The sequence below is a fragment of the Oncorhynchus keta genome, chromosome 16 (genome assembly GCF_023373465.1).
Source record: "Oncorhynchus keta strain PuntledgeMale-10-30-2019 chromosome 16, Oket_V2, whole genome shotgun sequence".
In the NCBI taxonomy this organism is placed as follows: Eukaryota; Metazoa; Chordata; class Actinopteri; order Salmoniformes; family Salmonidae; genus Oncorhynchus; species Oncorhynchus keta.
This window is the reverse complement of record NC_068436.1, coordinates 20342575-20352144: the sequence shown is the minus strand read 5'-3', so window position 1 is coordinate 20352144 and position 9570 is coordinate 20342575. Positions and strand designations below refer to the sequence as shown.

General features: G+C 40.6%; 1 protein-coding gene and 1 long non-coding RNA gene across 17 annotated transcripts in view; both read right to left on the bottom strand.

Annotated features, from left to right (window-relative positions):
- The window catches only part of LOC118379156 (interferon-induced very large GTPase 1-like), a 77405-nt gene that overhangs the window by 52686 nt on the left and 15149 nt on the right, over positions 1-9570 (bottom strand). For 14 of the 15 annotated variants that reach the window (XM_052465003.1, XM_052465015.1, XM_052465001.1 and 11 more), the window contains 2 exons: positions 9232-9501; positions 7199-7468 (listed from right to left, as the gene is read on the bottom strand). In XM_052465003.1, the coding sequence (XP_052320963.1) occupies positions 7199-7468; positions 9232-9501 (540 nt within the window). The remainder of the gene's footprint in view (positions 1-7198; positions 7469-9231; positions 9502-9570) is intronic. The other variant, XM_052465016.1, reaches the window with a different exon arrangement.
- Positions 734-5433, bottom strand: LOC127908042 (uncharacterized). 2 transcript variants are annotated; one of them, XR_008066033.1, is made up of 3 exons: positions 5131-5433; positions 4650-5046; positions 734-1113 (listed from the first exon to the last, which is right to left on the bottom strand). It is a non-coding gene; the product is annotated as an uncharacterized LOC127908042 (long non-coding RNA). The 2 variants fall into 2 exon arrangements; XR_008066032.1 differs by lacking the exon at positions 734-1113 and having other exon boundaries at positions 4063-5046.

Here is a 9570-nt window from a genome sequence, read left to right as displayed (position 1 = left end):
TCTTTGACAGGGGCCTATTTATATAATAAAAGCATTAAACCTCTCACTAAAGGCTTCAGTCATACTAAAGTTATACTTAAATCTGAAGTGGTTCTCCAGCAAATTAGTAAAAATGTCTCACCCCATGTTCAAGAATGGCATTACATTACAACCTCTCACTTTTGGTTATTTTAAATGAAATGATCTCCAAAATATCGTTATTTTTAAAACAAGCCATGAAAAGTCGGTTGCAATTTCAGTTTATTCCAAATATTATGGTTAAACTCAAATATACTAATTGATTTTTATTTTTTTATGTAAAGCGTTATAATCTTTCTACGTTATAGAAATAGGACCGGTAGAGTTGTTACACATGCAGCTAACAAAAATATATGGAAATGTCTGTTCTACTCTAAATTAAAACCAACGTTGTGGAAGAGATTTTCCATGTACCTATTCCATGGTACATGGTTTATGAACTGATATACAAAACGACCCTGGATTAATTAAAAAAAAAATATTACACACAATTCTGCAACCAATAGAAGGTTATATACAGTGCATTCAGAAAGTGTTAAATGTAAAAAATAAATCCCCGTCATCAATCCACACACAATACCCCATAATGACAAAGCAAAAACAGTTAAAAAAAAAAACATTTTTGCAAATGTATTAAAAATAAAAACGGAAATATTAATAATAATATAATATATGCCATTTAGCAGACGCTTTTATCCAAAGCGACTTACAGTCATGTGTGCATACATTCATATTACATTTACATAAGTATTAAGACAGTTTACTCAGTACTTTGTTGAAGCACATTTGGCAGTGATTACAGCGTTGAGTCTTCTTGGGTTTGACGCTACAAGCTTGGCACACCTGTATTTGGCGAGTTTCTTCCATTCTTCTCTGCAGATCCTCTCAAGCTCTGTCAGGTTGGATGGGAAGTGTCGGTGCAAAGCTATTTTCAGGTCTCTCCAGAGATGTTCGATCAGGTTTAAGTCCGTGCTCTGGCTGGGCCACTCAAGGACATTCAGAGACTTGCCCCGTAGCCACTCCTGCATTTTCTAGGCTGTGTGCTTAGGGTCGTTGTCCTGTTGGAAGGTGAACCTTCGCCCCCAGTCTGAGGTCCTGAATAATACCATGCTATTGTTTAAGGAGAGTGCACAGTTATGAAATAAAATGTATTCATAAACCAATTAGGCACATTTGGGCAGTCTTGATACAACATTTTGAACAGAAATGCAATGGTTCATTGGATTAGTCTAAAACTTTGCACATATACTGCTGCCATCTAGTGGACACAATCTAAATTCCGTAGTCATATTTTTGCCTTTCTTTGCATTATAAAAGATGGAAAACAAACATATTTTTTTTTCTTTCACCAGATCTAATGTGTAATATTATCCTACATTAATTTCACATTTCCACAAACTCCAAAGTGTTTCCTTACAAATGGTATCAAGAATATGCAGGTCCTGAGCTACAGGCAGTTAGATTTGGGTATGTCATTTTAGGCGAAAATGTTAAAAGAAAAAAGGTCCGATACTTCAGAGGTTAAGTAAACAAGGTATCTGTTTTTTATTCAACTTGCACAAAAACTGTTTGGCTTTGTCATTATGGGGTATTGTGTGTAGATTGATGAGGATAGCCATTCTAAAGTCCAATTTAGAATAAGGCTGTAACTTAATAAAATGTGGAAAAAGTGAAGGGGTCTGAATACTTCCTGAATGCATTGTATATGGGGGATACAACCATCCCAGCTCCACAGATTTTGCTGCTTAGAGAAAGAATCATTAGATCAATTGTTTTGGTACTGCCCATATGTAGCTTGTTTGTGGTCGCAGGTTCATGAATGACTGAAGAATTGCAACATTTACCCGGAGCTAACTCTGCAGATAGCACTGCTGGGTGATTTAAAAAGCCATAGTCAATCGATCAATATTATAATAATACTCCTAGCAAAACGTTTTTACTTTATTGTTTCAGAATGTGGAATCTGTGAGACTAGAAAGGATCCAGATGTTTGTGAAACGTCACAGCACAGTTGAAAAATATGACAAATGTGAATCAAAACTGGATGGTGTTCAGATATAGATGGGAGGGGTTGAGTGGAGCTGAAGAATGGGACTGGATGGTGTTCAGATATAGATGGGAGGGTTGAGTGGAGCTGAAGAATGGGACTGGATGGTGTTCAGATATAGATGGGAGGGGTTGAGTGGAGCTGAAGAATGGGACTGGATGGTGTTCAGATATAGATGGAAGGGGTTGAGTGGAGCTGAAGAATGGGACTGGATGGTGTTCAGATATAGATGGGAGGGGTTGAGTGGAGCTGAAGAATGGGACTGGATGGTGTTCAGATATAGATGGGAGGGGTTGAGTGGAGCTGAAGAATGGGACTGGATGGTGTTCAGATATAGATGGAAGGGGTTGAGTGGAGCTGAAGAATGGGACTGGATGGTGTTCAGATATAGATGGGAGGGGTTGAGTGGAGCTGAAGAATGGGACTGGATGGTGTTCAGATATAGATGGAAGGGGTTGAGTGGAGCTGAAGAATGGGACTGGATGGTGTTCAGATATAGATGGGAGGGGTTGAGTGGAGCTGAAGAATGGGACTGGATGGTGTTCAGATATAGATGGGAGGGGTTGAGTGGAGCTGAAGAATGGGACTGGATGGTGTTCAGATATAGATGGGAGGGGTTGAGTGGAGCTGAAGAATGGGACTGGATGGTGTTCAGATATAGATGGGAGGGGTTGAGTGGAGCTGAAGAATGGGACTGGATGGTGTTCAGATATAGATGGGAGGGGTTGAGTGGAGCTGAAGAATGGGACTGGATGGTGTTCAGATATAGATGGGAGGGGTTGAGTGGAGCTGAAGAATGGGACTGGATGGTGTTCAGATATAGATGGAAGGGGTTGAGTGGAGCTGAAGAATGGGACTGGATGGTGTTCAGATATAGATGGGAGGGGTTGAGTGGAGCTGAAGAATGGGACTGGATGGTGTTCAGATATAGATGGGAGGGGTTGAGTGGAGCTGAAGAATGGGACTGGATGGTGTTCAGATATAGATGGGAGGGGTTGAGTGGAGCTGAAGAATGGGACTGGATGGTGTTCAGATATAGATGGGGGGGTTGAGTGGAGCTGAAGAATGGGACTGGATGGTGTTCAGATATAGATGGGAGGGGTTGAGTGGAGCTGAAGAATGGGACTGGATGGTGTTCAGATATAGATGGGAGGGGTTGAGTGGAGCTGAAGAATGGGACTGGATGGTGTTCAGATATAGATGGAAGGGGTTGAGTGGAGCTGAAGGATGGGACTAAAAACAAGCAAATTATAATTATTGTAAAATATGCTCAGTCCATAATATGTATATAGTATGCACAAGCTGAAAGTAGAAGATTAAGTGTTGTTTTCAGTTGGTTTACAACAACTAGGGACGGGCGGGGCGGTAGGGTATGTGGAATTAATAAGTAAAATATATATTTTTAAATATATATATATGCGGACTACAAGTCAAAAGTTTGGGCACACCTACTCATTCAAGGGTTTATATTTAGTTTTACTATTTTCTACATTGTAGAATAACAGTGAAGACATCAAAACTATGAAATAACACATGGTATTGACCAAATCAAAATATATTTTATATTTGAGATTCTTTCAAGTAATGATGGAATGTTGTTTCTCTTTGCTTATTTGAACTGTTCTTGCCATAATGTGGACTTTGTATTTTACCAAATTGGGCTATCTCCTGTATACCACCCCTACCTTGTCACAACACAACTGATGGGCTCAAACACATTATAAGGAAAGACATTCCACAAATTCACTTTTAAGAAGGCACACCTGTTAACTGAAATGCATTCCAGGTGACTACCTCATGAAGCTGGTTGAGAGAATGCCAAGTGTGAAAAGCTGTCATCAAGGCAAAGGGTTGCTATTTGAAGAATCTCAAATATAAAATATATTTAGATTTGTTTAACCATTTTTTGGTTACTATTTGATTCCATATGTGTTATTTCATTGTTTTGATGTCTTCACTATTAGTCTACGATGTAGAAAATAGTACAAATAAACAAAAACCCTTTACAGAAAATATATATGGGGATTGGAAATGGTGCAGACAATTACATGTTTTTATATATAATTATTTAACTAGGCAAGTCAGTTAAGAACAAATTCTTATTTTCAATGACGGCCTAGGAACAGTGGTTTAACTGCCTTGTTCAGGGGCAGAACGACAGATTTCTACCTTGCTAGCTCGGGGATTCGATCTTGCAACCTTTTGAAGGAAGCCACAATCTGCAACATTAAAGATGATCTACCCCCTAAAAAATAATACAATCTAAGTTAATAATATAATAATATATGCCATTTAGCAGACGCTTTTATCCAAAGCGACTTACAGTCATGTGTGCATACATTCTACGTATGGGTGGTCCCGGGAATCGTTCTAGGTAGTTCTGATGACCTCTGATCTCCTGTGGCGTGTGTTGAGCGCAAAGGCAGAACACAGCTCCAGTCAATTTAATTTGTTTCTGGTCCTAATGGTCATGGATAACATTGACAATACTTATTGAATATGCTTGTGTGTGAGATAACAGGTCAACTACAGAAACTGTGGATCAGGAAGCAAATAAAAAGGTGGGCCCTTTGTACACATTTACCTTTGTTCTCCCAGTTCAGTCTTTCTATCTCCTTCTGTAGCTGGTCACGCTCCATAGTTGTAGTGTTCAGACTCTTCTTCAACTTGTCTATTTCAGTGGTTCTGGTATTTAGACTACTCTGTAGCTGGTCTCTCTCTATAGTCAGGGTGTTGTAACTGGTCTGTAGCTGGTCTCTCTCTTTAGTCAGGGTGTTGTAACTGGTCTGTAGCTGGTCTCTTTCTGTGGTCCTGGTATTTAGACGATTCTTTAGCTGGTCTCTCTCTTTAGTCAGGGTGTTGTAACTGATCTGTAGCTGGTCTCTCTCTTTAGTTGGGGTGTTGTAACTGGTCTGTAGCTGGTCTCTCTGTGGTCCTGGTAGTTAGACTATTCTGTAGCTGGTCTCGCTCTGAAGTTGCATCTGTAAAGGGGAAAAGTCAATCAAAATGTGTAACTGTCTCAACATTGACTACAAATGTTTTAGTAAAAAACAATGTTCACTTACAGGAATCCCACAGGCCTATGATCACAGCCAGTAGAACACACACTGCAGCAACTCTGGAGGGTCTCTTCCACCTTTGAACATGTACTGAATAACAAGTTATTAAAGTCAGATCTTTGGTAATATATGTGTTTTACTTGTATCACCAGTGCTTTATTTCAGACGGATTCCGCGGGAACAGGATCCGGCAACTCTCAGTTTTGGACTGATGCATTCCAGAACCAATTTTCCGGATCGTGGCATGAACAATAATTCTTAGTGCTTGCAATGTAAAAATGTGAATTAAAGAGCTCAAAGTTAATTTGAGTTTCCCCTCGTTAATTTGTGACGGCCCTGAATTTTTCTGAACCGTCTCAGTGCAGCTCCTTCCAATAGGGCGCTTTCCCTTTAATTCCCAATTAAATAGCCAGCATCAGCTGTGCGAAAGTGGGGTTGTGATGGAGACGTGCATGAGGATGTGTTCAACCTCAGTTCCGAAGCTTCTCTATTCCGTTTGTTTTGTTGCCGTGTTCTTCGTGGCCTTTCTCCGCTGGAGATCTATTGGCGGATTGGATTGTCTGACTGACCGACTGACTACAACCTTTTTGTATACGGTATTTCATGTTTTGATGTGAGGTATACTGTGATGATTTATGTAGTTAGTTGTAGTTGAGGACTTAGTAAGAGTTGATACGCTTTAAAGTTCTGTGGAAAAATTATTGTTATATTGATTGTATGTTTAGTACTGGGTTTACGCTACACCGAATGAACGGACAAACATCGCGTGACAAAAGTCACTTGAGTTCACTGAACTCCTTTTACCGGGCTGGACTCTTTTTAGGCCCAAGGTACAGGACATTTCTGGAGGAACCAGAACTCATTGTGATATTATTATATGTGTGTGTGTAATCATTGTTGTTGCTAAATCAACCCACGCAACAGAATATAGTTGTTTTTGAAGTTCTTTTCAATGTTTTAAGGGTTTATGAAAAGTTTATTTCCATCCTGACTTTTACATACGTCCTTTGTATTGGTGTAGACTTGACGGACCAGATGGGACTCATTCCCACCCAAACTAAAAGGAGAAACCAATGTTTTCTCTGGTAGGCACAACCTACCTGGCACCCCTATAAATAATAACCTCAAGTCAAAACCGTTACAAATTCTCCTGCCCCTAAAATAAATGGAATGTGAAAACGTAGATTTCTATCGCGGGACTGATTTTCTGAGAATACTAAACTTTTCACAACTTTTTTACTCATTACGCTGTTATTTCTAACCCGATATGGATGACAATACCTTCAAATTAAAGATGACGATTTGCACTTTAACCCCATAGTCATGATTTAAAATCCAAACTTTTGGAGTATAGAGCCATAAGAAGAAAACATGCTTCACTGTCCCAATAACTACGGAGGGCCTGTAGGTAGGGTTAAGGTAGAGGCTGCTAGCCTCAATATTAACAGAGGGTACTGTAGGTAGAGGCAGGTAGCCTCGACGTTACAGTGTTGGGCCAGTAACCGAAAGGTTGCTGGTTTAAATACCGGAGCAGACAAGGTGAAAAATCTGTTGTGCCTTTGAACAAGGCACTTCATCCTAATTACTCCGGGAGCGCTGTACGTTGGAGACATTGTGATCATTGTCTCAAAGTCCCACTGGCGTTAGAAATGTAATTCCTTCGACCTCATGGCACCTGAGCTCAATTTCGAGTCTCATAGCAAAGGATCTGAATACTTATATAAATAAGGTATCTGTTTTTATATATTTGCAACGATTTCTAAACCTGTTTTCACTTCATCATTATTGGGTATTGTGTGTAGATTGACGAGAAAACACATTTGATCCATTTTAGAATAAGGTTGTAACGGAACAAAATGTGGAAAAGTCAAGGTGTCTGAATATTTTCTGAATGCATTATAAATCCTCTCCACAATAACAAGTGTTTAATAATGTACTACTGATAAAGTTAAAGCAATCAGAGGCAGATCAACTCCTTGATATAATGACTCACAGGAACAGAAACAAGCATGAACATCGCAACACATTCATTACATTAACACCAGGCACAATACTTAAGTAGGGACTTCCTTACTTGTGGTGAAGGTTGTGGACACCAGTTGACTTTGCTTTCCATTTTCCAGCACAGTGCAGACAGTGACAGAGTACTGAGTAGCACATTGCAGGTCAGAGAGAGTGATGCTGTGTGAAGATGTGGTAGTGATGTGTGGTTCTGTCCCTGAACAGCGGTAGGAGATCTGGTACTGATGTTGGGTGTGGTCCAATCCTGGTGGCTGGTTCCAGCTAACAGCAGCTGATGTGGTGTCCACTGAGTCAACAGTCAGCTGGTCTGGAGCAGGAAGTACTAAGAGAAAATAGATTATTGTTAATGTTACAGTTTAACTCCAGAAATATATTACAGGAGGGAAAGTAGAATAGTAGAAAAGTAGCTTAAAAGTAGAAAAGGTCAGCTTGCAAATCCTTTTGATATTTATTTATTTATTTCACCTTTATTTAACCAGGTCGGCCGGTTGAGAACAAGTTCTCATTTACAACTGTGACCTGGCCAAGATAAAGCAGAGCAGTAAGACAAAAACAACACAGAGTTACACATGGAGTAAAACAAACATACAGTCAATAACACAATAGAAACATCTGTATACAGTGTGTGCAAATGAAGTAAGGAGGTAAGGCAATAAATAGGCCAATAGTGGTGAAGTAATTACAAATGAGGAATTAACACAGGAGTGATAGATGTGCAGAAGAGGATGTGTAAGTAGAAATACAAAAACAGATATTGGATGAGGTAGGTAGTTGGTTGGATGGGCTATTTACAGATGGGCTGTGTACAGCTGCAGCCATGGATAAGCTGCTCTGACAGCTGACGCTTAAAGTCAGTGAGGGAGATATAACTTCAGTCATTTTTGCAATTCGTTCCAGTCATTGGCAGCAGAGAACTGGAAGGCAAGGCAGCAAAAAGAGGTGTTGGCTTTGGGGGTGACCAGTGAAATACACCGGCTGAAGCGTGTGCTACGGGTGGGTGTTGCTATGGTGACCAGTGAAATACACCGGCTGAAGCGTGTGCTACGGGTGGGTGTTGCTATGGTGACCAGTGAAATACACCGGCTGAAGCGTGTGCTACGGGTGGGTGTTGCTATGGTGACCAGTGAAATACACCGGCTGAAGCATGTGCTACGGGTGGGTGTTGCTATGGTGACCAGTGAAATACACCGGCTGAAGCGTGTGCTACGGGTGGGTGTTGCTATGGTGACCAGTGAAATACACCGGCTGAAGCGTGTGCTACGGGTGGGTGTTGCTATGGTGACCAGTGAAATACACCCGCTGAAGCGTGTGCTACGGGTGGGTGTTGCTATGGTGACCAGCGAGCTGAGATAAGGCGAAGCTTTACCTAGCAAAGAGTTATAGATGACCTGGAGCCAGTGGTTTTGGCGACGAATATGTTGCAAAGACCAGCCAACGAGAGCATACAGGTCACAGTGGTGGGGAGTATATGAGGCTTTAGTGACAAAACGGATGGCACTGTGATAGACTGCATCCACCTCCGCTGAGTAGAGTGTTGGAGGCTATTTTGTAAATGACATCGTCGAAGACAAGGATCGGTAGGATGGTCAGTTTTATGAGGGTAATGGGAAGGGAAGAAATAAACTAAAGCAGAAGTCATAACAGAGGTTAGATATGAAAAAAAAATAATCCGGTATATACATTTATCAACTTCACTGTGCCATTGCTACATTGTTGTCACCATGGCAACAAAACAAAAACACTGCAGTTCTAAATCCTCTCCACAATAACAAGTGTTTAACACTGCACTACTGATAAAGTTATAGTAAGCAGAGGCAGATCAACTCCTTGACATAATGACTCACACTAATGGAAGAAAGCAAGAATTCAGACACTATAAAAAAACTTGTATTAATTTCAGCACCAAACTGCATGTTGAGATCTGGGGAAAATCACCATCATATATTTCTCATCAGGAAAAATACCGGACCTTAACATCCCATGCTGACACATCCATTATGATTAGTTCATAGTTATTTTAATAACTAGTTAAGGTTTGATAAATATTATGTCTGGTGACAAACTTGACGTATTTGACTTCCTTACTTGTGGTGAAGGTTATTGACACCAGTTCACTTTGCTTTCCATTTTCCAGCACAGTGCAGACAGTGACAGAGTACTGAGTACCACCTTGGAGGTCAGAGAGAGTGATGCTGTGTGAAGACGTGGTGGTGATGTGTGGTTCTGTCCCTGGACAGTGGTAGGAGATCTGGTACTGATGTTGGGTTTGGTCCAATCCTGGTGGCTGGTTCCAGCTAACAGCAGCTAATGTGGTGTCCACTGAGTCAACAGTCAGCTGGTCTGGAGCAGGAAGTACTAAGAGAAAATACATAATTGTCAGTGTTATCGTTTAACTCCAGAAATAGACTACAATAGGAAAAGTAG